The sequence below is a fragment of the Armigeres subalbatus genome, chromosome 1 (assembly GCF_024139115.2).
Source record: "Armigeres subalbatus isolate Guangzhou_Male chromosome 1, GZ_Asu_2, whole genome shotgun sequence".
In the NCBI taxonomy this organism is placed as follows: Eukaryota; Metazoa; Arthropoda; class Insecta; order Diptera; family Culicidae; genus Armigeres; species Armigeres subalbatus.
In genome coordinates, this window is record NC_085139.1 from 286,198,190 (window position 1) to 286,223,359 (window position 25,170).

At 39.5% G+C, this 25,170-nt stretch overlaps 1 protein-coding gene across 7 annotated transcripts in view; it reads left to right on the forward strand.

Moving 5' to 3' along the window:
* The window catches only part of LOC134207675 (guanine nucleotide-releasing factor 2), a 226,688-nt gene that overhangs the window by 167,191 nt on the left and 34,327 nt on the right, over positions 1-25,170 (forward strand). For all 7 annotated transcript variants that reach the window (XM_062683463.1, XM_062683462.1, XM_062683465.1 and 4 more), the window contains exon 3: positions 16,360-16,720. In XM_062683463.1, the coding sequence (XP_062539447.1) occupies positions 16,360-16,720 (361 nt within the window). The remainder of the gene's footprint in view (positions 1-16,359; positions 16,721-25,170) is intronic.

A 25,170-nucleotide genomic window follows, 5' to 3' on the forward strand; every position in this document is an offset into this window, starting at 1 on the left:
TACTTTCAAAAGGTTCGGAAGCCTTCTTTCAAGAGTTTCGGAATTATTCTTACGAGTGGCTTGAAAACCTCCTTTCAAGGGGCAAAGAAGCGTCCTTTTAACATGCTCAGAAGCCTTCTTTTAAGAGGCTCAAAAAGCTCCAAAAGTCCTCAAAGTATTGTAGGAAGTTTGATGTATAAACGTAATTTGATTTGAAAAGTTTCACGGAATAACGAACATTTCAGACATTTTTTTTGGAAAACCATATATCCCGTTAGTTTTCAGGTCCGTTTTGCATATATTTTGAGACTTACGTTTATTTTTATTTACAAAAAATATATAGGGGGCACCTCAATAAATTTAAAAAGCTCGAAGGGGTACCACTAAAGAAAAAGGTTGAGAAACGCTAGCCTAGGGCATTCAAATATTTTTTCGGATGTCATAGACCGTCCAACGTGTTCTGAAGTACATATAATTTAATGTATCAGCAAATATTTCTAGAAACGCGTGGTTTTTTTTTCCATATGATATTAATTTCGTTTGTACCTCCATACAAAAAACCGATGAAAGGTCTAGTTTCAGGGCTCTAAAACTTTAGTGTTCGGAATATGAAGCATGTTTGGGATTTGAGTCAAAACGGTACTCATCTTTGACCGCAGGTGGCCACCGGACGGCCTTGCGGAAAATCCGAATCCGATAAAATGATCATTTTGTACAGCTCGTCTTAGAGCAGCGCGTTTTTTTTCTAAATTATTTCTGACAGTGAACTGGAAGTTAATTCACAACTCTTGCTTATCTATGACTACAGTTAGTCATCAGACGGCTTTCAGGGAGTTCTGGAACGCCTGTAAAAATGGTCAATTTTCAAAGTTCGTCCTAGAGCGGCGCGACTTTTTCTAAAACATTTCAGACAGTAACCTAGGAGTTAACTCATAGTTTTAACTCATCTATGACCGTAGGCAATCTATGACAAAAGGTCGAAAGAGACAGAAGGTCAAAAGGACAATAGAACCATTTTGTAAAATTCGCCCTTTTTTCCAAATCATCTCTGAGCATCACACGGCCTTTCGTAAAATCCTGACAGTCCATATAAAGGGTCAATTTGAAAAGTTCGTTCTAGAGCAGCGTGATTTTTTGACGTAAACTATCCCCCCCCCCCCATATTTCCGTCCATCCCGGGAGCATCACAATCATATGACTTGTTTTTGGTATATTGGTAACATTCGTTGATTTATAGTTGTCGCGACCAGATTTTATCGACCCGCGCTCCTACTAAAAGATGGCGGTGCCACCTGCTTGCCAGTTGTTAGGGCGGATATTCTACGTAAGGATCCATAGCTCGTATTCTTCCACCAGAGTGATCTCGATGCTCTGATTACCAGCGGACAAAGGCCAAAGCAGAGATTCTTTGCAAGGTCCAGGGCCGATGTGTATCGTCTCGGATCTGTCCTAAAATCGCAAAATCTTAGTACACGCACTCAGCAGTATACACCCAAGCAACACACATATTGCACCTCGATCACTGTTAACCATTCTCTCCATGGTCTTGCAGGCACAAGAGGTGAAGGAGATTGGTCTGTACTTGGTGGGATCCCGACCAGCCATGTTGTTTTTGGGCATGGGGATTACGTGACTTTTTCTCCACTCGTCAGGGAAAGTGCGGTTTTCCCAGATGTCGTTGACGAGTTTGAGGAATTGTGTTTTAGGCTCGGGATGAAGCCGTTTTAGCATCCGGCCCGGATGAGTTCCCATTGCACTTGGCAAGTCCATGGGCCAACTCACCTGCTGAGACAGGCAGGTTCAACAGGCAGTTTCCCATAAAGGTGGCGCTAAGAGTCAGACTACGGGTGGCAATGATGTTTTGGAAGTCGACCGGGTACTGGGAAGTGGCTACCAGTGAGGCGAAGTATTCCCCGAGAGTGTTGGCAACCTGTGCGGGTTCGAAGATTGTTTGGTTGCCTTGGTCAGGTGGATAGGCGTCGCTTTCGACTTACCACTTATCGCATTTACCCGCCTCCACAGTTCGGCAGTGGTTTTAGAAGGGATGATGTTGTCGACAAAGTCTTCCCACTGCTTTGACTTCGCCTCCCTCCCTTACTCTTACACTGTCACTGTCACACTGATGCTTCTCCTTATACCAGGGCGTCTGGCATGAAAGGGTGGTTGGTGCTGAGCTTCCTCAATGCCTGTAAAGCTTTGCGTCTGGATTTGACCGCACGCCGAGTTTCCTCGGACCACCATCTGAGTGCACGACGGCCGGGACGGCCACTGGACCGGAGGATGGCTTTGCTGGGCAGCAGCGAGGATCATGATGGTGAAATCGGAGATGGACGAAGGAGGTTGGCCGCGCAGGCAGTCGACATGACGCGCTCGTACTACTCCCAGTCCGCTTCACCGTATTTCCAACGGCGTATCTTAATGTCCACAGGAGGGGGAGCGTTGTACAAAAAATCAATATATATATAGTTGGAGCGCTTTCGAAAGGGGTGCTGCTCAAAGGCTTTTTCTTTCTATCAAAAATGTAGGCAGTTAACCTCTGGATGAATTAGCTACACTGAGTCGAATCCAACAGTCGGAATTGCGAAAAGCATCATTACCACTTGGGTTTTTGAAGTGAAAAATTTAAATTACCGTACCATCGTCGGGGGAGAAAATGGGACAAATGGGGGTTAGAAGGGGTCACTGTTTGAACTACAACTACATAGAAGACTTGTAGAATAGATTTAATGTATCTGAGGACAAAAAAAACTATATTATAAGAGATTTTTTGAACGGATTTGTTGTCCGACCTCCAGATTATCACTCCTGACGATGATATCCAACAATTTTCATATTTTAAGTTAGGAACCGTACACTAATTATATAAGCATTTTTTTCTGGGTTTTTCAACCCCCCTTTCCCATGTAAGGTTTCTCCCATACAAATCATTTTTTTATTTATTAGGAAGAAGGGAGAAGAAAAAATATGAAAGCAAAAGGAAGAAGAAAGAAGGAATAAGTGAGAAAGAAGATGAAAAAAGAAAAAAGAGACAAAGGAATATCAAAACAGGAAGAAGAATGAATGAATAAGAAAAATAGAAGGAGAAAGAAGGGTGAAAACAGGAGAAAGTAGAAGGAAGAGAGAAGAAAGAAGAAGAAATAAGGAAAAGGAAAGAGGAAAAGATAGAAAGAGAAAAGTATAAGGAAGAGGGAATGAGGAAGCGAAAAATAGGCAAATGAAAGAAAGAAGGAAAAAGAGACCCAAGCAGCACAAATTGTTTCACTACTGAACATTTCACTGTGTTGCAACTATTCGGAATGAAACAATCTTTGCGTATGTGTCATCAAATATAGCTCTCTTGCTATCTGAAAAGCGCAAGAGGTGGAGCCTATGGAAACATCCTTCGATTGCAGTAAAATTGCAATAATGTTGCAAAATACTACAACGGAAAAAATAAAATAAAAATATAAAACTGGATTCGATTTATGGATCTTGTGATTGATAGTCCTTCACTCTACCATAGCACCATTCAACACTTCGAAGAGACTGCAGGTTGACTCACCATAAAAACCATACGTTTATGATGTTTTGTATTCGGGTTTCCTGTTACTTGATTGCACCATCACAGGAAAAAAAATGTGAGTTGTCAAAACGTTGAACGATGCTAAATTAAACATGAAGACACATTCAACTTATCTGCAACTTAATTTAAACAAACAATTAAATTTTGAAAGACGCATTGAAGTTACATGGTAAAAAATATGCATCTTAATGATTTTGTTTCGTGTTTGCAACATGAAGTGTAGTATTCTTTGTTTGTTTGTTTCCAAATGTCAAACACGTACTGCCTTGCAATTTTAATAAAACATTGATCACAATTCGAACGTTTTTGACATCTTGATGCAACTTTTTCGTGCTTTGATGTTTTTCCAATGCCTATAATGAAACTGAATAGAAACGAGGTGCTTTTAGGAAAATGTTGCGTGTGCTACTTGGGGAGCAAAAAAAGGAATGAAGGAAATTGGAAATAATAAGGATTAATTTCACAATTTTCACAATTTTTACATCTCACCTCTAACCAGCCACAACTCACTTCTCACTCCTCGGTCCTCATTTCTCACTTCTCACTTTTCATTTTTCACTTCGCATCTCTTACCCTTACTCTTCATTATCACTTAGCCCTTCTCACTTCTCTTTTAACAAATCTCACTTCTCACTTCTTACTTTTCACTTCTTATTTCCCACATCTCACTTCTCTCTTCTCACTTTTCACTTCCCACTTTTACTTTTCATTTATCTCATTTCTCACTTTTCACTTCTCTTTTCTCACTGCTCACTACTAACTTTTCATTTTTCAATTCTTAATTCTCAATTCCCACTTCTCACTCCTCACTTCTCACTTCTTACTTTTCACTTCTCACTTCTTACTTTTCACTTCTCACTTCTTTCTAACTAGGAAAGGAAGAAGAAAGCGGAAGTAAACAGAAGGAAGAGGAAAGAGAGGAGAAGAAATATGGAAAATGGCAAAGGAAAAGGAAAAAAGAATGTAGAAGGAAGAGGGAATAAGGAAGAAGAAAGTTCACTTTGCCCTTCTCACTTTTCAATTCTCTCTTGTCACTTCACTTTTTAATTTGTATTAGATTGTGTTTGTTTTGCTTTTGATTATGTGTCTGGATTTAAATAGAAAGCAATCAAATGCTAAGTAGTGATTTGCTCCAAACACAGACATCGAATTGCTGATATCAAATGGCATTAATTGATTAGAGTAGTGCCAAAATAGCTCACCTTCCAATTCTCAATTCCCACTTCTTAGTTTTCACTTCCCATTTCTTACTTCATACTTCCACAACTCACAATCTATGTTCATTTTCAACTATTCGGCTAAATGACCCGAGACCGGGTATCTCGTACATGTGAACCGTTTCTGACAACATCGAGTTAGCAAAGTGGAAATGCTTTGGAAAATTACTTCGACTTAGGGAATATCGAGTAAGAGAGGTATCGACTTACGGAGGGAACGCAGTATGCTAGATTCAAGGGACTTTGAGTTTCATCGAGTAAGGGAAAATATCGAGTTAGAGAGAGAGTTCACTGTAATTATAGTCGCTGATTTTTATGACGGAACTTTTTTTTTACCCGAAAAAGACAATAACTCCAATGAAGTAAAATTTTCAAGAGATAGAAGCATATTTTTCAAACACACTTTGTCCTGTGCGATTCGTTCTTCAAAATATGCATTCTCCCGGCTTATAGCAAATGAAGATATGACTCCTCTTTCAAATAAAATACTTTATAAAAGTATTTTTTTAAGTAGAAAAATTAAAGTTAATTCCTTCTTTCAATTGATGCATTTTCTTGGTTTAGGGCAAGGGAAGGAAAATTTGCTTCTTTCAAGGCATTTGTCCGTTAGAAGACAAAAGAGGATATGATTCCTTCTTTCAATTTGTATAGTTGCTCGTTTCAAGGCGAGGGAAGATATGATTCCTCTTTCCGGGAATGCATTTTTTTCGGCAGAAAGCAAAAGACGATATGGTTCCTTCAATTAATTCAGGCATTTGCTCGGTTTAAGGCAGGGAGAGATATGATTTATCTTCCGAAGAATGCATTTGCCCGGCTGACGGTAAAGTAGGATATAAAGCGTGTATTTATCCTCTATGTTTTTCCTTATTTTTAAGCATTCATCAGTCTTGTCTGAAAATAGAACACATGGCAGAGAAGAACCAGATTTCCATAGTATTATATGCTTATTAGGGTGGTTCAAAAAATCGATTTTGAGCTCATTTGCTTTAAAACTGATTTAGCCCAAGGCGTTTCAAGTTTGCATGCAAATTAGTATGGGGAAATTTATTTTTCCATTATACTGATTATGGCATTTCCCCATTGAGCGCAGGTTAAAAGAAAACCAACATAGCTAAAGGGAATACTCAAGAGCTTTCACTCAGCGAAAACCGCATCTTAAATAATCGTTCCAATAATTAGTAATCGAATTTATTCTATACCGTAGTTTTCTGGAGCTAATTGCATAACTCCTAAACAGCCAACATTGCTGCTCGTGGCGCGAAAAATAGCACAAACAAATTCAGGCTACTGTGTTGCACTGCACGTTTCAGTGGTGCCCTCAAAGAAGTTTAACGATCATAACTAAAGATTCGCGGTTTTCGTTGGGAGAAAGCTCTTGAGTATTCCTTTTAGCTAAGTGATGAACTGTGTAAAAAACTCAAAAATCACTATAATAAAGAATAAAAAAAAATATTCCTTTTAGCTGTGTAGGTATTCTTTTAACATGCGCTTAATGGAGAAGCGTCATAATCAGTATAATGGAAACATAAATTTCTCCATACTAATTTGCATGCAAACAAACGGCTTGTGCTAAATCAGTTTTAATCCAAATGATCTCAAATTTTTAGAAGACACTCAGAACACGATAAAGAATCAGATGAGCGCTGTGGAGCAAAATCGATTTTATGAACCACCCTACTGTATATGTAGACGAGGAATCAGATGGAATAAATTTTGGCTGTTACGATCTTTTCAAATGTTGGTCTAGATATGGCAACTTTGTTTAGGAACCTCGCAGTTAATAACTGAGGAAGAGCTTAATGAACACTACGCTGCGAGGCGGCAATGTCCCCGTGGGGGATGCAATGCCAATGAAGAAGAAAAAGAATCATCTTTTAAAGATCCCGTGAGCGTCTCAAGGTGAATAATATTCATCAATCGCTTCAAACACATCTTCAACTAGCAATATAACAGCGTGCCAATGCAACTAATTAACTGGGACAAGTATGGCGTAGGAGATCTACATCTATCAAACGACGCGGTAACGTATCAGTTTCACCAAGTGACGGGACCGCAGAGATGAAATTCTGGTTTCACGTTTGAAGGAAAACCGTACCGAGATTAGGAAACCGGCTCCACGGCATACATTTCTTCCGTGAGTGCAGTATCAATCAACAGTCAACAAGTTTTTTTTTCAACATGACGAGGCGCGCAAAGAAGTATTCCACCGTTTGCTAACAAAACGAAAAAATGCTCTCTAATCAGTTGACTGATGTATCATTGCGGTGGAATTACCATTAAATCGTGAAGGTAGAAATAGTTGACCGTATTTTGTTCACGTTTAGTTAGCTGCCGTCGAATGCAAAGGTATTTGGTATGGTCGACTGGTCAATTCCACGCAATCGACAAAACGATAAATATTTATCATTACTTACAATTCAGTGCACCTCACCACCTGGCGCATGTTCTCAATCAACTCCGGTTCTGTATCGATGTAAAGTAATCCGTTGAAGTTTGCTGCAATCCTCATGCACGGTACCAGTCACTGCACAGCGATGCACTGAACTGGGAGACTCTACTACTAGTAATGAGCTTTCAATGTTTACAGAATTTTCTACGGTCGAGATAGCATGGCGGATATATACAAATACCAGAAGCCCACTAAGCGTCAAACATTCTTTCGGCTTGTTTTGGTTGATCACCTATCATAGATTAAGGGCAACTGTTGGATTTTATTTTCTTTCTCTCGGTACGATTCCCCTTGAGGATATGCTGTCTTTAACTGAATTTCTTTCAAAACATTGTATTAGAACAATGATTGAAGATGTTTTATAATTACTAAAGCATTGATTCATTGAAAGGTATCCCAATTTATGACCATTAAATTTTGAATTCTTTAGAAGATACTGATTATTAGTACTAAAACGCATATTTCCCCATACATTAAAAAAAAGTAAAACAAGCAAGCAGTTTATTTCGCATGAAAACAACATTCCAGAACAGAATATTTCAGACCTATTAAACTTGTCCAATGCTTTGTATCAATAAAATTCCATCCAAATAGATCTCGGCGTCGCGACAATCATTCAACCAAATCATCACTTTGGCTGAATACACCCGTTCACATTCCTCCGGTAAATTATACGTTTAATGGAGCCTATTTGCCGGTGACATGAGCGGGCTCCCGTTTCTTGTACCCGCTACGAGAAAATCAATCGAGAATCGACCCTCCAACTAATGTCATGGATTGCTGACTTTTGCGGAGTTTTTGCCAACGAGCTACATAGTTGGCCGTGTTGGGTGGATGTGATGGATGGCTAAATCAATGTACCGAACTGTCGGCACTCTAGTGAAGCAGATCCGTTCATGCATGACAAATACTTTACGTACACACTTAGAAGTACAACCTCAGGGAGCACCCGTTATGTGATTCCGTCGGAGCAAGTGACAAACCGCTCGGATGCTGCCCTACCGCGAAAAATTCACGCATGATCGAATGCACGGTTTCAGATTCCGAATCGGTTTGTTCATCGACGATTGCCAATCACGCGATTACACTGGCTTGCAGAAAAAAGCAAGCATTATGAAAACCACATAGTTTTTGAAACAAATTGTACAATTGAACATACCTCAAAAACTAGGCTATTCAATCTTTGCGGTCCTATTGTTGGGGTATTGTAAAAAAAATAGTCGGTATGCATGAGCATCTGTTAAAGCTCTTCATATATTGACCATTAAAACTCTTTCCATCCGCAGAAAATCCATTGAAAGTTATGGAAAATCACCTATATCTATGTCGCTTGAAAATTGTTGCGGTATTACTAAGGCCCTATTATTGTGGTATAACTCTTCATAAGAAATACATGTAATACTTTACCAATAAAACTGAGCGTCAGATTTGTAGTAGTTTGTTTTAATTGAAACATAAAAAAATGTTAAAAATGATAACATGAAACTAGAGCTGCAGAGCCTTCTAATCGGCATCTTTCATATAGAAACTGATATACCTAAGGATTATAGACGAATTTTGGGAACTCTCGTCCCTTTCCTACTTCAAATATATTTCTATATTAGTTCTTTCTGTGTTTCACGTTCTTCGAAAACGAATCCTTTACTGTTGTACCTTTCACACAGACAATTCCAAAAACTCCCGTGGCAATGTTTTTGCTTGGGATGAACCACTGCGTCTATTTCATTGAACTTTTGTAGTATACCAGTGTCATTTGTTTAGTGCATGTATTTCTGCTCCATTTCTATTAAGAAGAAATGAAGTAGTCGTTTTGTATTCAGATATTTCTCAAACTTAATGTAAGGCCGCAATTTATACTCTTCGAGAAATGGAATATACCAACCAACTCTCAAAGTCGCGCCCCTCAATCAGTTTCGGCATCAACAACAAGTGGGATAATATTGATTTTGACCATGTATCGTTTTTGTACACAGAGATCTGATTTCATTGCGATTGGCATTTCGGAATCTCACCTTTACACAGAGCTCTAATCAGTCAGAGGGTTCAGCAGATCCACCAAATTCGTATCCGCTTTTTTCCTAATTAATCAGCACTCTGGAGCTTGGAGATTCATATCGTCGGCTTCGAAATCAGCCTAAGATTAAGTTTCGTTTTTATAATTTACTCCATTGACTCTATCCAATAGGTGCAAAAGATGGGTCATCTAAAAGCAAATAATATTCGTTCCATACTCTTCCGACCATCACTCATAAGGGTTGTAGGACAGAAGGTCGGAGGTCAAAAGGTCGAAGGACAAAAAATCGAAGGTCAAAAGGTCGAAGGGTCAAAAGGACGAAGGCACAAAGGGCGAAACAAAAAAAAACTGCGTCAAAAGGTCGAAGGAGAAAAGGTCGAAAGGACGAAAAATCTTTCTTCCTTCTTTCTTATTTCTTCTTCCCTTCTATTCTCTTTCTTCCTTTTTTCTTCTTACTTCATATGTTTCCGTCCTTCAATTCCTTTTCCTCCTTTCTTCTTTCTTACTTTTTTCTTCTTCCTTCCATATTTCATCTTCTTTATTTCTAACTTCTTTCTTTTTCCTTTTTTCTTCCTTTTTCCTTCATCTGCCATCCTTCTCTCCACCTTTTTTCCTCCTTATTTCTTCCTTCTTTCTTCCTACTTGATTTCTTCTTTCTTTCTTCTTTTTTCCTCTTTTCTTCCTTATTTCTTCTTTCTTTCTTCTTTCTTCTCTCCTCCTTTTTCTTCCTTCTCTTGTTTTCTTCTTTCTTTCTTTTTGCTTTCTACTTTTTTTTCCTTCTTGAATCCTTCTTTTTTGCTTCTCTCTTCATTTGTTTTTTCTTCCTTCTTTCATCCTTCTTTCTAAATTTCTTTCGTTTTTCTTCTTTCTTTTTTCCTACTTTCTTTTTTTTCAGCTTTCTTTTTCCTTCCTTCCTTCCTTCTTCCCACCTTCTTCCTTCCTTTTTCTTCTTTCTTTCTTCTTTTTTCATCTTTTTTCCTTCTTTCTTCTCCCTTCCTTCTTTTTTCTTACTTTCTTTTTTCCTCTTTTCTACCTTCTTTCTTTCTTATCTGTTTCTCCCTTCTTTCTTTCTTCTTCCTTTTTGTTTCCTGTTTTTCTTGATACTTTCTTTTTTCCTTCTTCCTTCTTTCACCCTTCTTTCTTCCTTCTTCCTTTGTTTCTTCTTTCATCCTTCTTTCTTCTTTCATCCGTCTTTTTTCTTTCATCCTTCTTTCTTTCTTTTTTCTTCGTTATTTCTTTCTTCTTTGGTCCTTATTTCTTCCATCATTTTTCTTTATTTCTTCTTTCTTCCTTATTAATCTCTTCTTTGTTCCTAATTTCTTCCATCTTTCTAAGAATGGAACTATTTTCCTTTTTTTCCTTATTCCATCTTAGTTCTTCTTTCTCTCTGTATTCTTTTTTCCTCTTCTGTTTTTTTTTTCTTTCTTTCTTCCTCTCTCTTTCTTACTATATAATATATATAGTATATATGTTTAATCCTTTCTTCTTTCTTCCATTCCACTTCTTATTTACATCTCACTTCTTATTTCTCCGTTCCTTACTTCTCACATCACATTTCACACTTGTCACTTCTTACTTCTTATTTCTTCTTTTCCACTTCTCGATTTTCAATTTTCACTTCTCATTTATCGATGCTCACTACTTCCATCTTGCATCTCACTTGTCATTATTCACAAACTCCCATCTCATTTCTTGTCTTTTTATTCTTTCGACCATTTGTCCTTCGATCTTTTGACCTTCGACGTTACGATACATATTCGACCTTTTGACCCTTCGACCTTTTGTCCTTTCGACCTTTTGTCCTTCGACCTTCTGACCTTCGACCTTTTGACACAGATTCACTCATAAGTATTAATAAGAATAGAAAGAACTAGAACATAGTGTTGTAGATCTTACTCCGTAATGCACCACCAAAAAGGTGTCTACCTAGCATTACAGGCTCTGCCTGTCTAATTGTTTCAGCCCAGACCATTCATCCCCTCGGCACGGGTCGCCTGATATCTTGGGATTCGGTGTTAGGGAGGTCATATTGTCAGCTTCAGTGTTGTATCGAGCCTGACGATAACGGGTACTTCTTAAGTACTTAAGTAGTGTCCTACCAAACCAACCAATCTACCCCTTCCTCAAGGGGTAGATTGGTTGGTTTGGTAGAACGTTTTCAGACCAGATCTCGACTATTGAAGAGTGTCTGGCTTCCATCTGAGAGAAATAGGAATTAGTTCCAAATCAATATCAATATCTGTGGTAAGAGATGGAAGTGATGCTACTCTCATGCGAATTTGTGCGAATGTGTTAGAAACGCTAATTGAACCGGGCATTTCCTCAGTTATTAATTGAAAGCTTTTCTATGCCCGCCATTGCATAAGTATGTATGTTGTGTGGCAAGTACAATGGATACACTATGCCCAGGGTGTCTTCAAACCCAAAAACATCCTAGACCGGACCGAGAATCGAACTTGCCATCTCCGGATTGGCAATCCTACGCCTTTGCTCGCAAGGCTACTGGAGACCCCCCACTGCACAGTAGGGATAAAAGGGCCCGTAACGATACTTATTCAGAGGTCCGGAAATGACCCATTCTTATGAAAACAAATGCGAGGAATCGATTGGTGATACTTTCACTGCAGACAAACCATTGGAAAGGGCTCAAATATTACTCAGGTGTTGATAGAATATTGGTGAAATGGATTACTTGAATTCTGTACGTGACATAACGCAAAATTAGCCTATTTTTCCCGATTCTCCCCTAAACTCATGATTCAGTTTAATAAATTGCTGGAAAGTAATTTCTCGCGTTCAAAATGACCTTTGCTGCTACAAATCTATTTAAGAGACCTGCAGAGAGCATATTCTAATCGTTTCGTAAGTTCACATTTGGCCCATTTTGCCCGACTTTTTCCAAAATACAACATAAAAGCGAATTAATCAACGGAAAGTCTCCGGATTCTCCCCTAAACTCATGATTTAGTTAATAAAAGTTGCTTGAAAGTAATTTCTCTCAATTAAAATGATCTTTGCTGGTACAAATCTATTCGAGATACGGTTAAAATATGTTGGTCTGCATGCTGGAATTTGGATTTTTGGAATTCAAGATGGCCGACTTCCGGTTTGTTAAAACGACCGGAAACCCAATACCAACGTCCGAATGTCAAAGAAATTTCTCCAGACGTTCTTCAAAGGAATTCCTCCTAAAGTTCCTCAAAGGAGTTCCTCCGGAAGTTCCTTAAAGGATTTCCTCCGGAATTCCTCCAGAAATTTTTAAACGGAATTCCTCCAGAAATTCTTAGAAGGAATTTCTCCGTAAGTTCTACAAAAGAATTTCTCCGCAAATTCTACAAAGGGATTCGCCCGGAGGTTCCGCAAAGGAATTCCTTCGGAAGTTTCACAAACGAATTACTCCGGAAGTTTCTCAAAGGAATTCCTCCGGAAGTACATCAAAGAAATTCCTACGGAAGTTCCTCAAAAGAAACTCTCCGTAAGTTCTACGAAGGAATTCCTCCGGAAGTTCCTCCAAAGAATACCTCCGGAAGTTCCTCCAAGGAATTCCTCTGGAAGTTTTACAAAGGAATTCCTCCGGAAAGTCTATAAAAGAATTCCTCCAGAAGTTTCCTAAATTCCTTTGAGAAACTTCCGGAGAAATTCCTTGGAAAAACTTCCGGAGGAATTCCATTGTGAACTTTCCGATAAATTCTTTTCAGGAAGTTCCGGAGTAATTTCTTTGAGAAACTTCCGGTAGAATTTATTTGAGGAGCTTCCGGACGAATTCCAAAGGATATCTCTTGTAGAACTTCCGGAGGAATTCCATTGAGGAACTTCCGGAGGAATTCCTTTGTGAAACTTCCGGAAGAATTCCTCTGAGGAACTTCCGGAGTAGTTCCTTTGAGAAACTTCCGAAGAAATTCATTAGGGGAACTTTCAGAGGAATTCCTTCGAGTCGAGTTCCTTCTAGAGGAATTCTTTTGCAAAACTTCCGGAGGGATTCCTTTGTAGAACTTCCGGAGAAATTCAATTCATGGAGGAACTTCCGGAGAAATTCGTGGAGGAACTGCCGGGAGATTTCCTGGAGGAACTTCCAAAGGATTTTCCTGGTTTCGTGGTGTATTTTGGGGGAAAATCGGGCTTTTGCGAGTTTAAGAAATATCTGGAAAAACAGGCAGATAAGTGAACGCACCAAAATACGGATTTTCAACTCTAGCGTGAAATCTGTGCTGTTATACGCTAGCGAAACATGGTGTGTATCAGTATTGAACACTCAACGGCTGCAGGTGTTCATCAACAGATGCCTCCGGTTTATAATTCGGGCCTGGTGGCCTCACAACTGGATCTCAAACAACGAGCTCCGTCGATAGCTACAGAAATTCGGGATCGGAAGTGGGGCTGGGTCGGCCACACTCTACGTAGGGGCGGAAACAAAATCTGTAAACAAGCATTAGACTGGAACCCTGCGGGACATCGCCGCAGAGGCAGACCCAATCGCGGTGAAGCCTCAATAAAGAAATAAAAGAAGTCGACCGAAATCTAACCTGGTAACAGGTTGAAGCGATAGCTGGATATCGCTCAGGATGGAGATCTGAAGCTGAAAGACGTTGTTTTACCCTAATGCCCCTTATTTATTATGTTTTTCCGAAGACCTGAGCAATAATTTAGCTGCTTTAGTCGTGCGCTGGACATAAGTAACTCCATTCAATTCCAGACAGAGACAAGCTATCGCATGACGAGCCAGATATTTCTAGAGCATCGCAAGGTGCAAAAGAGTTATTTCTAACTTGTTTAGTAGAAATTGCAATTAGTCAATATTGCGACTTTAAACATGCTATCGTCAGTTCAACAACAACAAAAATTGAGCAGACTATTTTTTTACGATGAATATTGCTTCTTACAGCTCCCAATTAAAATAACTTTAATCCTTGGCTATTGTGGAAATACAGAAATATTCTCGGTCTCTAGTAGCAACGAAAACTGCACTGGGGTGTCAATTGAATGTATGGGAAAAATTTAACCATCCAATTTCAACAACGGATAGTGCTCAAAGTTTTATCTCCTCAAAAAAAGTCTGCATAAAGAATTTCAGCTCAATCGGAATTCGGGTTTGACCAAAGCGGTCAAAGGTTAACTTTTTTAAAAAACGAAAATTCCCCAAGAAGAGGGGGGGGGGAGATGTTGGTTATTGCAGAAAAAATTTCGAAATCAATTTTTTTATTTTTGTCTTTGAAATGCATGAAACGGCGAGATCTGGTGTCACCTCGAACAAAAATTGAAAATAACTTTTTTGGACTTTTGGAAATTTTTCAGAAATCGATTTTTTTATTCCAAATGTCTTAGAAATTCATAAAACGTCTAGATCTGGTGTTAACCAAAACTAAGGGTATTTGGCGTCTCATGTTTAATTTTTCGCACTACGTTCATCACAGGTCTTTAATTTTTTTTAGGTTTTTACCTATATAAGCCGAAACGCGCTTACAAAGCGTTTAAGACAGCAAAAAACGTCAAATTGACAAGAGAGAATTTGAATGCTAGCTACTACGGAGCTTCTTTGCCTTATTTCCTGCTTAGTAAATTTCTTAAACATTTGCGGTGTAGGGTAGAAGGCATCAAAAATAAAAATTCGATTTCGGACTTTTTTTTTCAAAGAAATGAAACTTTTGAGCACTACCCGTTTTTGAAATTCGAAAAGTCGTTTTTCATTGGCACCACAAAACAGATAGGAACTGAAAGTTTCAAAGTAGGCTCTTTGTGTATCAACAATCGTCAAACGGCACTCTTGTATACCCAAGGCGAAATAAAGAGACAGTAAAGCATGCGATGCTGCTCTGTCTTATGCGCATTGTTCAGTAAAGCTTGACTTCCACCGCTAGGTTCGCTAGTGTTTCAAAATCATGGAAGGACCACATTCCACGGCAAAGATGCCTATATGTTAGAGCATCATTATCGGTCGCGAGCATTTTAATCACCCGCGCAGCGCTTTTATTTTAGTTTCGTCATTCGTTTCCGTATCGGTCACTATTTTCGGCTCTCAATTTGGTTGCTGTATTCCGTACCGGTGACGTTTCACAGTTGACAGTTCATCAAATAGCAGCGCTCTTATCGCGCTACCAAATTTGGTCACCTGTCAGTCGCGCTACTGTTATAGCAGCGAGTTTAGTAGCGACCGGTAAAGTGTCAAGTAATGATACTGCGCTGCCAAACGGCTTAAACTCACCACCGGTAATCTTGCTCTTATGCACCCTAGTACCGTTGTGCGGGGCTTCTATAGACAAATCAGGGGCTACTTTGAATAATTTAAAACAAGAATTATTACGAAAATTAATATAAAATTGTCGTTATCACCAATCGGATGTCTTGTTGATAGTTAGATGGCAACTTTCTGTTTCAAATTTGGTATTTCTTCCGTTTATTTTTTTCAAAAAATCAAAAATCCAAAGTAGCCCCGGAGTCAAAAGAAGCCCCGCACGACGGTACAGTCAGTCTATGCTAAGCTTAGATCAATACTTTTAGCGTCAATGATACAATGAGTTAACCGCACGAAAAAAAAAATCACAAAAAATCAAAGAAAAATCAGGTGGTATTTAAAAAGCTGTGTAAGTTCAGGTTAACCAAGAAATTAAAAAATTCCAACCGCGTAAGAAAACTCGGTGTACTGTAATGCAATAATAATTCTCAATTCACCCAAGTCACTCGAGTAAAATTTTAAATGTTTAGTTTAGACGTTCAAACGGGTTTTCCAGATCGCAATTAAACGCCCGCGGTCCTGCGGCTAAGACGTAGATTCGTCAGATAAGTTACAGGTGTTGGCGCTGCATGGATAGTGATGAGCTGAGACGACTACCCAGGGCGGAACGGTGGGAAATTAATTCCATGCTAGAGAGATGATCAATCTCTATGATCATGACACCGCATTTGATGATTATTATGCGATGGTGATGATGAACGAGTGAATGAGTGAGCAAACCGACCGGAACGCCACAAGTTGTATGCCGCCGCCGTTATGTTTATTTGTTTTTCTACTCTGCCGAACAGGTGATATTAGAAGTCATTGTTTCCCATCGCCATTTGTATTTTCGAGCTAAGATGAATTGTAGAAATTCAAAAACTTCGACTAATTCTCGTTTCCTTTCTTCTCTAATTTCCATATTTCCAGATTGCGATAACGGAACCATCGGTCAAAGTGCCAACAACATTTCTGCGTCGGCCGGAGCGACCCCCCGCAATAGTGGCAGCAGTACCGCCAGTAGCAATTGTACCATCTCCAACTCGAACCCCAACGTTAGCCCTGGCTCCGGGGGGAACACTTCTGCAACGCCGGGTAACGCGGGATCGACACCGGTGGCCGAAAACGGGGACAGCAACAAATCGGCTGCCATAACACCGGGCGCCCCCGGTTCTTCCGGTCATAAGGGCAGCATTCGCGGTAACAAACTGGCACGGCGGGCGCGCTCGTTCAAGGACGACTTCCTGGAGAAGATCTCCCAGATACGGACGCCGACCAACACGATGACGAGGTGAATAGAGTGTAACACGAAGCATTGTTTTGTACTCAAGTAATTATTGTTCTGTTAGTCGAAATATCGATCAGACATGAATCTAAAACAATGTCATTGAACTTGTGGCATATAGATATCTATAACCACGAAATATGTGACTAATCAATTCTCACATCTCTTCCAATCAGTTTATAGATTAAAGGTCACTCTTGAGTTGAAATCAGCGATGCAAAATTATGAAGCTTTATTTCCGCAGACTATGCGGTCTCACCCCTTCCCGTCTGTATCTATTTGAAACAAATTGAAGCTTACGCTTCCTATCGCGACATAGCTCACTCGATCACATCGCTGACATGTTAGGTATTCCAAACTCCCGAAGCGCCTTCAGTCATAGATACTTTTGCAGTTTACTTCGTACATGCAGTTAATATGATAGCACAAGCACACATACTTCACTGTTCAACGATAAGATAAACCAATCTTGGTAGGTATTTTCAGAGCCACTTTGAACCTACATTCTTTCTTTTTCGCTGGCATCACATCCCACACTGGGACTTTGCCGCTTCACCGCATCGAATAAGGATGTTAACCCAGCCTTGTACGCATTTTCCCGCGTTCCAAAACCTACATTTTGGGAAGACCGCAATCAGTTTCAAACGTTTCTTCAATTGCTGCTAAATCTGTTGAGTTCCGTGATTTCGAGCCCACGATATGCGAACTAGTCAACCAACGGTTCGGTCTTCTGCCTAAAAGAAGAAACAAACCGATTACTTCCACTTGCCATAATGGTGCACTCGACCGTGGTCCATTTTGAATCAATTAGATGATGGTGTTCCGTCCGTGAGATCAGATCTCACTCGCCGCCGCTGGCAGGGCATCCCGAGGGTAGGTTGGTAGGTGGCTTCCTGTAGATATAATAGCCATGCCACCTCGTTTTTGACGACGGCGACGACCGACTACTGCCAACGACGACGTCGACTGCGACGACAGTGAAGATGTTGATGATAATGAAACTGCCCGAAACGCCCAGGGCTGGCAGTGGAACGCTGTTTAGTAGGGTGGGAATGAAATGTATAAAAAAAAGTTGTTTGCATTGTTTGCAACCTTAACCGAAAATATGACCCTTAGCAAAATTTGAGCTCAATCGATCATCATTGAGTGGTATCATATGGATGAAAGTTTGAACATTTTCAACCATGAAAATTTTACAAATATCTTTAATGTAAAAAACGAAAATTAGTTTTTATGCTAAACTAGCAGACCCAACGAGCTTCGTTTCGCCCAAAATTGATTTATTCTCTGATAAGTTCTCAAGTTATGCAGGAAGTTATGTTTCATTTGTATGGGAGCCCTCCTCTCAAAAGCAGGGAGGGATCTCGAACCATCTTAAGAACCTTCCCCGGCCCCAAAAACCTCTGCATACACATTTTTACGCCGATCGATTCAATAGTTTCCGAGTCTATAAGGTTCAGACAGACAGAAATTCATTTTTATGTATATAGATGAAGATGATAAAAACTCATTACCCGGCAAGACCTAATGTTATTTTGATTTTTTTTACTTCCGGTTTTTATTTGAAAGCAAAAAAAACATTTACGCAAAAGTTCCATAAGCCCAAAATATGCCACTATACCAAATTTGGGCTCAATCTACATGGTTTAGGAGTACTATCGCTCAAATTTTGACATCATCTGAAAGGCAATTCAAAGTTAATTGCCTATTTTCCGGGTATTACACCACCCAACTTGGACATTAATTAACAATTTTCTGAAAACTCAGATGTGAATATGTACATTATGTGATAGATTTTGATTTGAAAAATGTATCGGAGGTAACCACTTTCCCTTCGATGGGAATCGAGCCCACGACTCTCGGTACGCTAGTCTGGTGCTTTAATGTACTAAACTACCTTTTCTCCGACTTCTGAATAAGCCCGAGATTCACAAATTGGACGCATAGTCAAACCACTCACAATCCATTCGAAGGGAAAGTGGTTACCTCCAATACATTTTTCCAATCAAAATCTTCCACATAATGTAGGGTGGGTGTACCAATCGTCGCTATAGATAAGAACAACTATTTTTAGAAATGATGTTGATATGTAAATCGGAAGGTTTCCCTTCCTGCTGCATAGAACAAATGTGAAAACCGCATTCAAATTCGTCATAGTACCCAAAATTGCACTTTCCCTATATGCCGTTACATAGACAATTAACTTTGATTGAACTGAACCTGAGTTGCGTGCTCTTGCCTACGCAATGCAGTCGGGTCTGATCTTGACGACCGATTGGCAAATAGCACACACTACCTCACTTGGTCAGTACAATTGCTGATGAAGAAAGTGTGTAGCTGCCAGACATTCTAATTACTCACGCTCCTGTAATGTGAACGTGTACTATACACATGTGGAAGGGTTGGCTTTACAACTCACAATCTAGTGATTTGACTATGCGTCTAATTTGGGAATCTAGGACTCATTCAGTAGCCGCTAAATTGCGAAAAGGCCGACGGAGGTCCTTCGTAGCTTAGTTGGTTAAAGCATCAGTCCAGCGTACTGAGGGTCGTGGTTCGAGTCTTATCGAAGAGAAAGTGGTTACCTCCAAAACATTTTTAAAATCAAAATCTTCCACATAATGTACATATTCATATCTGTTTTTTCAGAACATTGAAAATCATCTGAAATCTTTTTTTATTTTGTTTTTCAAAATAAAATTAGTTGAAAAAATAAACAAAAAACTTAGACAACTGTTGTTGGAAATTGAAAACTGAATTAGACTTAAAATTTTTATTTAACTTGAAAATATTTCAGATTATGTCAAAATTTTGTTCTATTAGAGATAGCCTCAAGCCTCAACCTCAAGTTTAGCATGGTGGCCAAAAAATTTCCTAATGTGAAGTAAGTCCCGAAAAATTCTAAGATCAAAGGCCATTTTCCCAAAAAAAATGTCTAAGTAATATCAGATCTCGATAAGGCCAGAAAAAATAAAGATTTTCCAAAGGGGAACGTTTGGGAAAATTTTGATGAACTGAAAATGTTACAACTTTGATCTCTTAGGGCCAATTTCTTCACATCCGCTTAACTCTTAAGCGGTGCTTACCCATATACATTAAGGCCTAAGCGGGGGTGAAGAAATCGACCCTTAGTGGCACCCTTAAACCATGACAAAGTTAGCTCAAATTTGGCATAAGACCATGTTTTGGGGTGTGCGATGTTAGGCCTAATAGTATATATAATATTGGACATTAGTCATAATCAGAGTTTGCAGAAATCGCTCTCAATAGATAACGAACAACGATAAAAGAAAGACTTTTGCATGTTATAAATCATAACAAGCCATGATAACAAATTTATAAAACTTTTATACAAGTGCAAAAAAAAACAGAATCGGATTGGCAGCCGCCACAGAAAAGTGACAATTCTCGCTTTATTCTCGCTCAGTTTGTGTTGGGGGCCGCACAGCTGTGTAGAACAAGTTGAAAAGCATCATCAGAACCAGTGCTCCCCGCGTTTGGAGCTTTAAAAAATGTATCATGAGGTATAGCCTCCTGAATCAGTTCTTGCGAAAAAAGTCTCTCACGGTATGCTACATATCGTATTTGTATACAGAGATGATTGAGATGAATGAGATCATTCTTTTTTGGATTCAATCCCTGCATAATTTTAATTTCTCCATTATTCATTTCATACGGTGTTCGTTTGGGTTATGCAATTCCACGAATTAAAGCCCTAATAGAAAAAAAAATCCTCGAAAACATCTTACGTACTTTACTTATGGGTCCTGTACCTGTGCATTCCGAGCGGGCCGACTTGTGGGCAACTTCTGCGTGATTTCGCAAAATAAATGGATTGTGTGAAGAAATTTTCCTTAAAAAAGTACAGTACGGTACGGTACAGCGTTCGTTACCGTAACCTCCGAGCTGATGCTAAGTGGACAGGCGGTGAATCAAAGACATAACTTAGATGATAAGAAAAGATTTTTGCGAAGATTACTTTTGTATATGAGACGAAAACGTCTTTCACGCTGAGGAGTAGACACAGTTCTTGTAGAGAGGTTTTGAAAATCGACAGAATTGTGAAAGGAATAGAGCAGGGTTTGAATAAAAAGTTTGATATATATAAAGGGTATTTTGAACAGTTTTGAACAGAAATTGTATGCAGTATCGAATGAATGGAAAACCGAATCCGATAAAGACAGCAGGTAGGACAACAGATATTGAAGAGAATTACGAAGAGAACGACGAGCGCGACGATTAAGTACAGGAAGAGATTAAGATTAAGTTCAAGAAAAAAAACAAGGAGGTATAGAGGAACCGGAAATAAGACTAAATAAAATAGAAAATAGAATAGCAGAAAATGGGAAGAGTTTCAGATTTGGAAGCAGAAAAGTTATACAACGAGGCTAGAGAAGGCATTAGAAGCAGATGGAGGATGATGATGACGGTCCGCCTATGAGCTATAAAAGCTTCAGATAATTCAGAGAGAAGCGAATATATGAGTAACAGAGTAAGTGGTGACAACTGGTTGCGAAATGCACAAAGAGTCGAAAGTCCATCTCCATATTCCACTTCTTAATTCCTCCTATTCATATCTTACATCTCTCCTCTCAGTTCGCACTCACTTTTCACATTTAACTTTTCACCACTTACTTATTATTTCACTCTTCTTATTACGAACATCTCTTTTCTCACTTACATGTTACATCTCACTTTTCACTATGCACTTCTCACTTAGAACTTACAAATTCTCTCTACTCAATATTCTACATTAATCTCCTTATTACGAACATTTCACTTCTGACGTCTTATTTCTTCACACATTTCCTTTTGGTAGATTGATGGCATAACATTTCACCGAAAACCATTTCGCCGAACTATTTTTGTAGTCCGTTTCGCAGAATTACATTTGGTCGGGGTTCTGCCAAATTGCACCAAGCGCCAATAAAAATTACTCTTTTTTCTGCCCAGTCTTTCGTTTAGGAGATTTAATTGATCGGGAATCGTATCGGATATCGGATATAATTAAGGATACTCTACAATAACTGTACGTATGAATTGATATGAAATGAATCCCGCTTTTCCGAATCCCGCGAACAAAATATCACAAGTCAGTCAAAAAGCCGCTTGGTGCGTTTTGGAAGAACTCCGACCGCAGAATGACTTTTGACAAAATGTACCTTTTTCCGAAACGCCGTTTTTCCGAATGTTCCATTTAGCATTTTAGCAGATTGGCATTTTACCGGACAGACATCCTCCCATTGCTCTATACCGGGTAGACGCGTTCTTCAAAATAACGAATTATCTTTTCTATTTTACTTATACCGGGCAAACATGTTTATTTGGAGAAGGCATTATATTAACCCTTCGCTCGGATGAAACCAAAATGTTTCTAGGGATGGGAAACGATGTAATATTGGGAACCTAAACCACTTACGTGAATCTTAAATCGAAGCACTACGATGGCTTGAAGCCAATTTTATGGAAAACAATTAGATTTTATGATTTTTATGAGAATAAAAATAAGTATGAAAAAAAATCGTAACGCTGTAGATGGTGGGAGAGTCAGACCAAGCGTTACCATTTATACATTATTATTTATTAAATCATACATACAAAATATGGTACGAGACGGAGGTAGGGGGTCCAAAATTGCCAAATTAGCGTTACGTAATTTGTAACTGGCACCTTATATAAGCCTCGGTTCTAACGCCATTACTCGCTCTCTGGAACGAGAAAAAACAGGGCGTAAAATGCAACAATAAAAAAAAGAAAAAAACAGACGCCCAAGAAAGATGATGACAATATGTCACATTCCGATAATTTCACAATTTCTATATGTACTATTATGATCAACCAAAACTGAAACATTTTCCAGAAAAAAGTACGTACGTACAAATTTATGAAAAATAGAGGTGGTTAAGAAGAAAATAGTGGTAAAAAATCAGCATACATATCTGACAAACGATTTTATCATGATTATACTACTGTTTGTATTTCATCAAACTCCTGTATGAAAGTCCAAAAATGGGTGGGGTGGTTCCATAAGCAGAGACACTTATGGGAATCCACGGGATGAATAGAGAATCTCCTTCCAGAAGAAAGTTCGTACATACAATATTATAATCTAGCCCTCGTTTCCCAGATTGACCCAATCGATGGGGAGAAGAGCCCGCCCTTTATCCACGAGATGTTAACAATAGGAAGTTGGCGATTCCGCTGTTCCTATCCAAATCACTAAAACGGACATGGACATCTAATTAGGCTTAAAACAATGAATTTAGTTGATGAATCGTATGCTAAGATATAAAATGGGCTTCTTGAAATAAAAATGTTGGATAATAATTGATATAAATATTGTAAACATTTAATGATTTTATTAAAAAAAAGCATGCTACATCTATAAAAATTACTTAAAAATGCCATTGGTCTGAACAAAACCCGGAAATACCAATGGAAGCCTATAGGCATAAGCTAACAACTGGTGAAGAAATTTAATTTATTTAATCTTTTACCTACCTGGTTGGCTACAGTATTGTTACACCTATGTCTGGCGTATTGTAGAGCTCCATAATCGTCGGTCTTGGACGATGTTCAGGGTCCCCAGGTCCGATTCCACCGCGTGCAGCCAACGTGTTCGTGGCCTTCCACGAAGTCGCCGGCCCCTATCTAGTTTTCTGTTGAATATTGTTTTCGCTATTCTTTCTTCCGACATTCGCACTAAGTGACCAGCCCACTGTAGTCTGCCATATTTTATACGATTCACAATGTTTTCTTCTTTGTATACTTGATACAGCTCATGATTCATGCGTCTGCGCCACACACCATTTTCCAGTTTCCCTCCGAGTATTGTACGCAGCACTATTTGCTCGGAAACCTTGTAAGCTCTCCGTCGGCCTCTTTTAACGTCCATGCTTCATTTCCATAAAGGGCCGTTGGTAGAATTAGAGTTTTGTATAGAGCAAATTTTGTTTCCGTCTGCATGTTGCGGGACTTGAGCTGGTAACGTAATCCATAAAAAGCCCTATTCGCAGTAGCAATACGTCTTTTCACTTCACGGGAAACTTCATTGTCACATGCCACAAGCGTTCCAAGTTAAACAAATTTTTCAACAACTTCCCCAATCAACACATCCCCATCAAGCACTACCTCAGCACCAACACCACTAGGTCTTCCTCTATCTCTACCTGCCAGCGTGTATTTTGTCTTGATAGATTTAATGGTTAAGCCTATCCTCGCCGTCTCCTTCTTCAGTAGAACAAAAGCCTTCACCACTGCTCTGCGATCGATTCCAATGAGGTCGATGTCGTCCGCAAAGCCCAGGAGCACATGCAACCGTGCGATGCTAGTGCCGTTCCTCTGCACGCCAGATCTCCTACTAGAGCCTTCGAGTGCCATTTGAACAATAAATTCGAAAGTGCATCACACTGCTTCAATCCGTCTAAGGTCACAAACTAGGTTGACACTTCGTCTGCAATCCGAATACTTGATTTCCAGCCATCCATCGTTGCACGTATCAGTCTAATCAGTTTCGCCGGGAAACCATGTTCGGAAATTATCTGCCATAGCTCACTTCTTTTCGCTGAATCGTACGCTTTGAAATCCATGAACAGATGGTGAGTCTGCAAGTTGTACTTCCGGAATTAATCAAGGATTATCCGCAGGCTAAACATCTGATCCGTCGTAGATCGGCCCTCACTAAAACCTGCCTGGTATTCGCCGACGAAGGACTCCTCAAGCGGGCTCAGTCTGTTAAGCAGGATATGCGACAGGATTTTGTACGCTGAGTTCAGAAGGGTGCTCTCTCTGTAATGGGCACACTCTAGTCTGTGATCTTTCTTATAGATTGGATATATGCGATCATCCAACTAGCCGACAGGCAGTTCTTCATCCTCCCATATTTTCTGGATAAAGTGGTGGTACTGTTCAGCAACTCATTCAACTGACAAGCGTTGGATATTGAAACGCATCGTTCTGTTGTTAAAAAAAGACAGGAACACCATCTTCGACCAGATGTCGTACAGACTGAACACTTAACACTTTGACAACGGACAGGACACATAACACCCAGTGATTTTTTCAATCCTTTTTACCGGGGCGGGAATCAAACCCACGCTCTATAGCACATGCGTCTAGACGATTGACGTCGCTAACCGCACGATCACGAAGCCCACTTGTGTCGTGGATACGTGACGCTGGAAAATCGCGCCCGAATTTTTGCAATATAAGGTAGTGATCCGAGTCAATGTTCGGACCTCTGAAGGACCTTACATCTATAACATTCGAGAGGTGTCGTCTGTCGATCAGCACGTGGTCTATCTGTGAGCGAGTGTCTCCACTCGGATGTTGCTAGGTGTGTTCTTATTCTTAGGTATTCTTACGTACGAAGTAGGTACTACTTATTGCCATCCCTCTAGCAGCAGCAAAGGTTACAAGTCGCAGACCATTATCGTTGGTTGCGGAATGAAGACTTT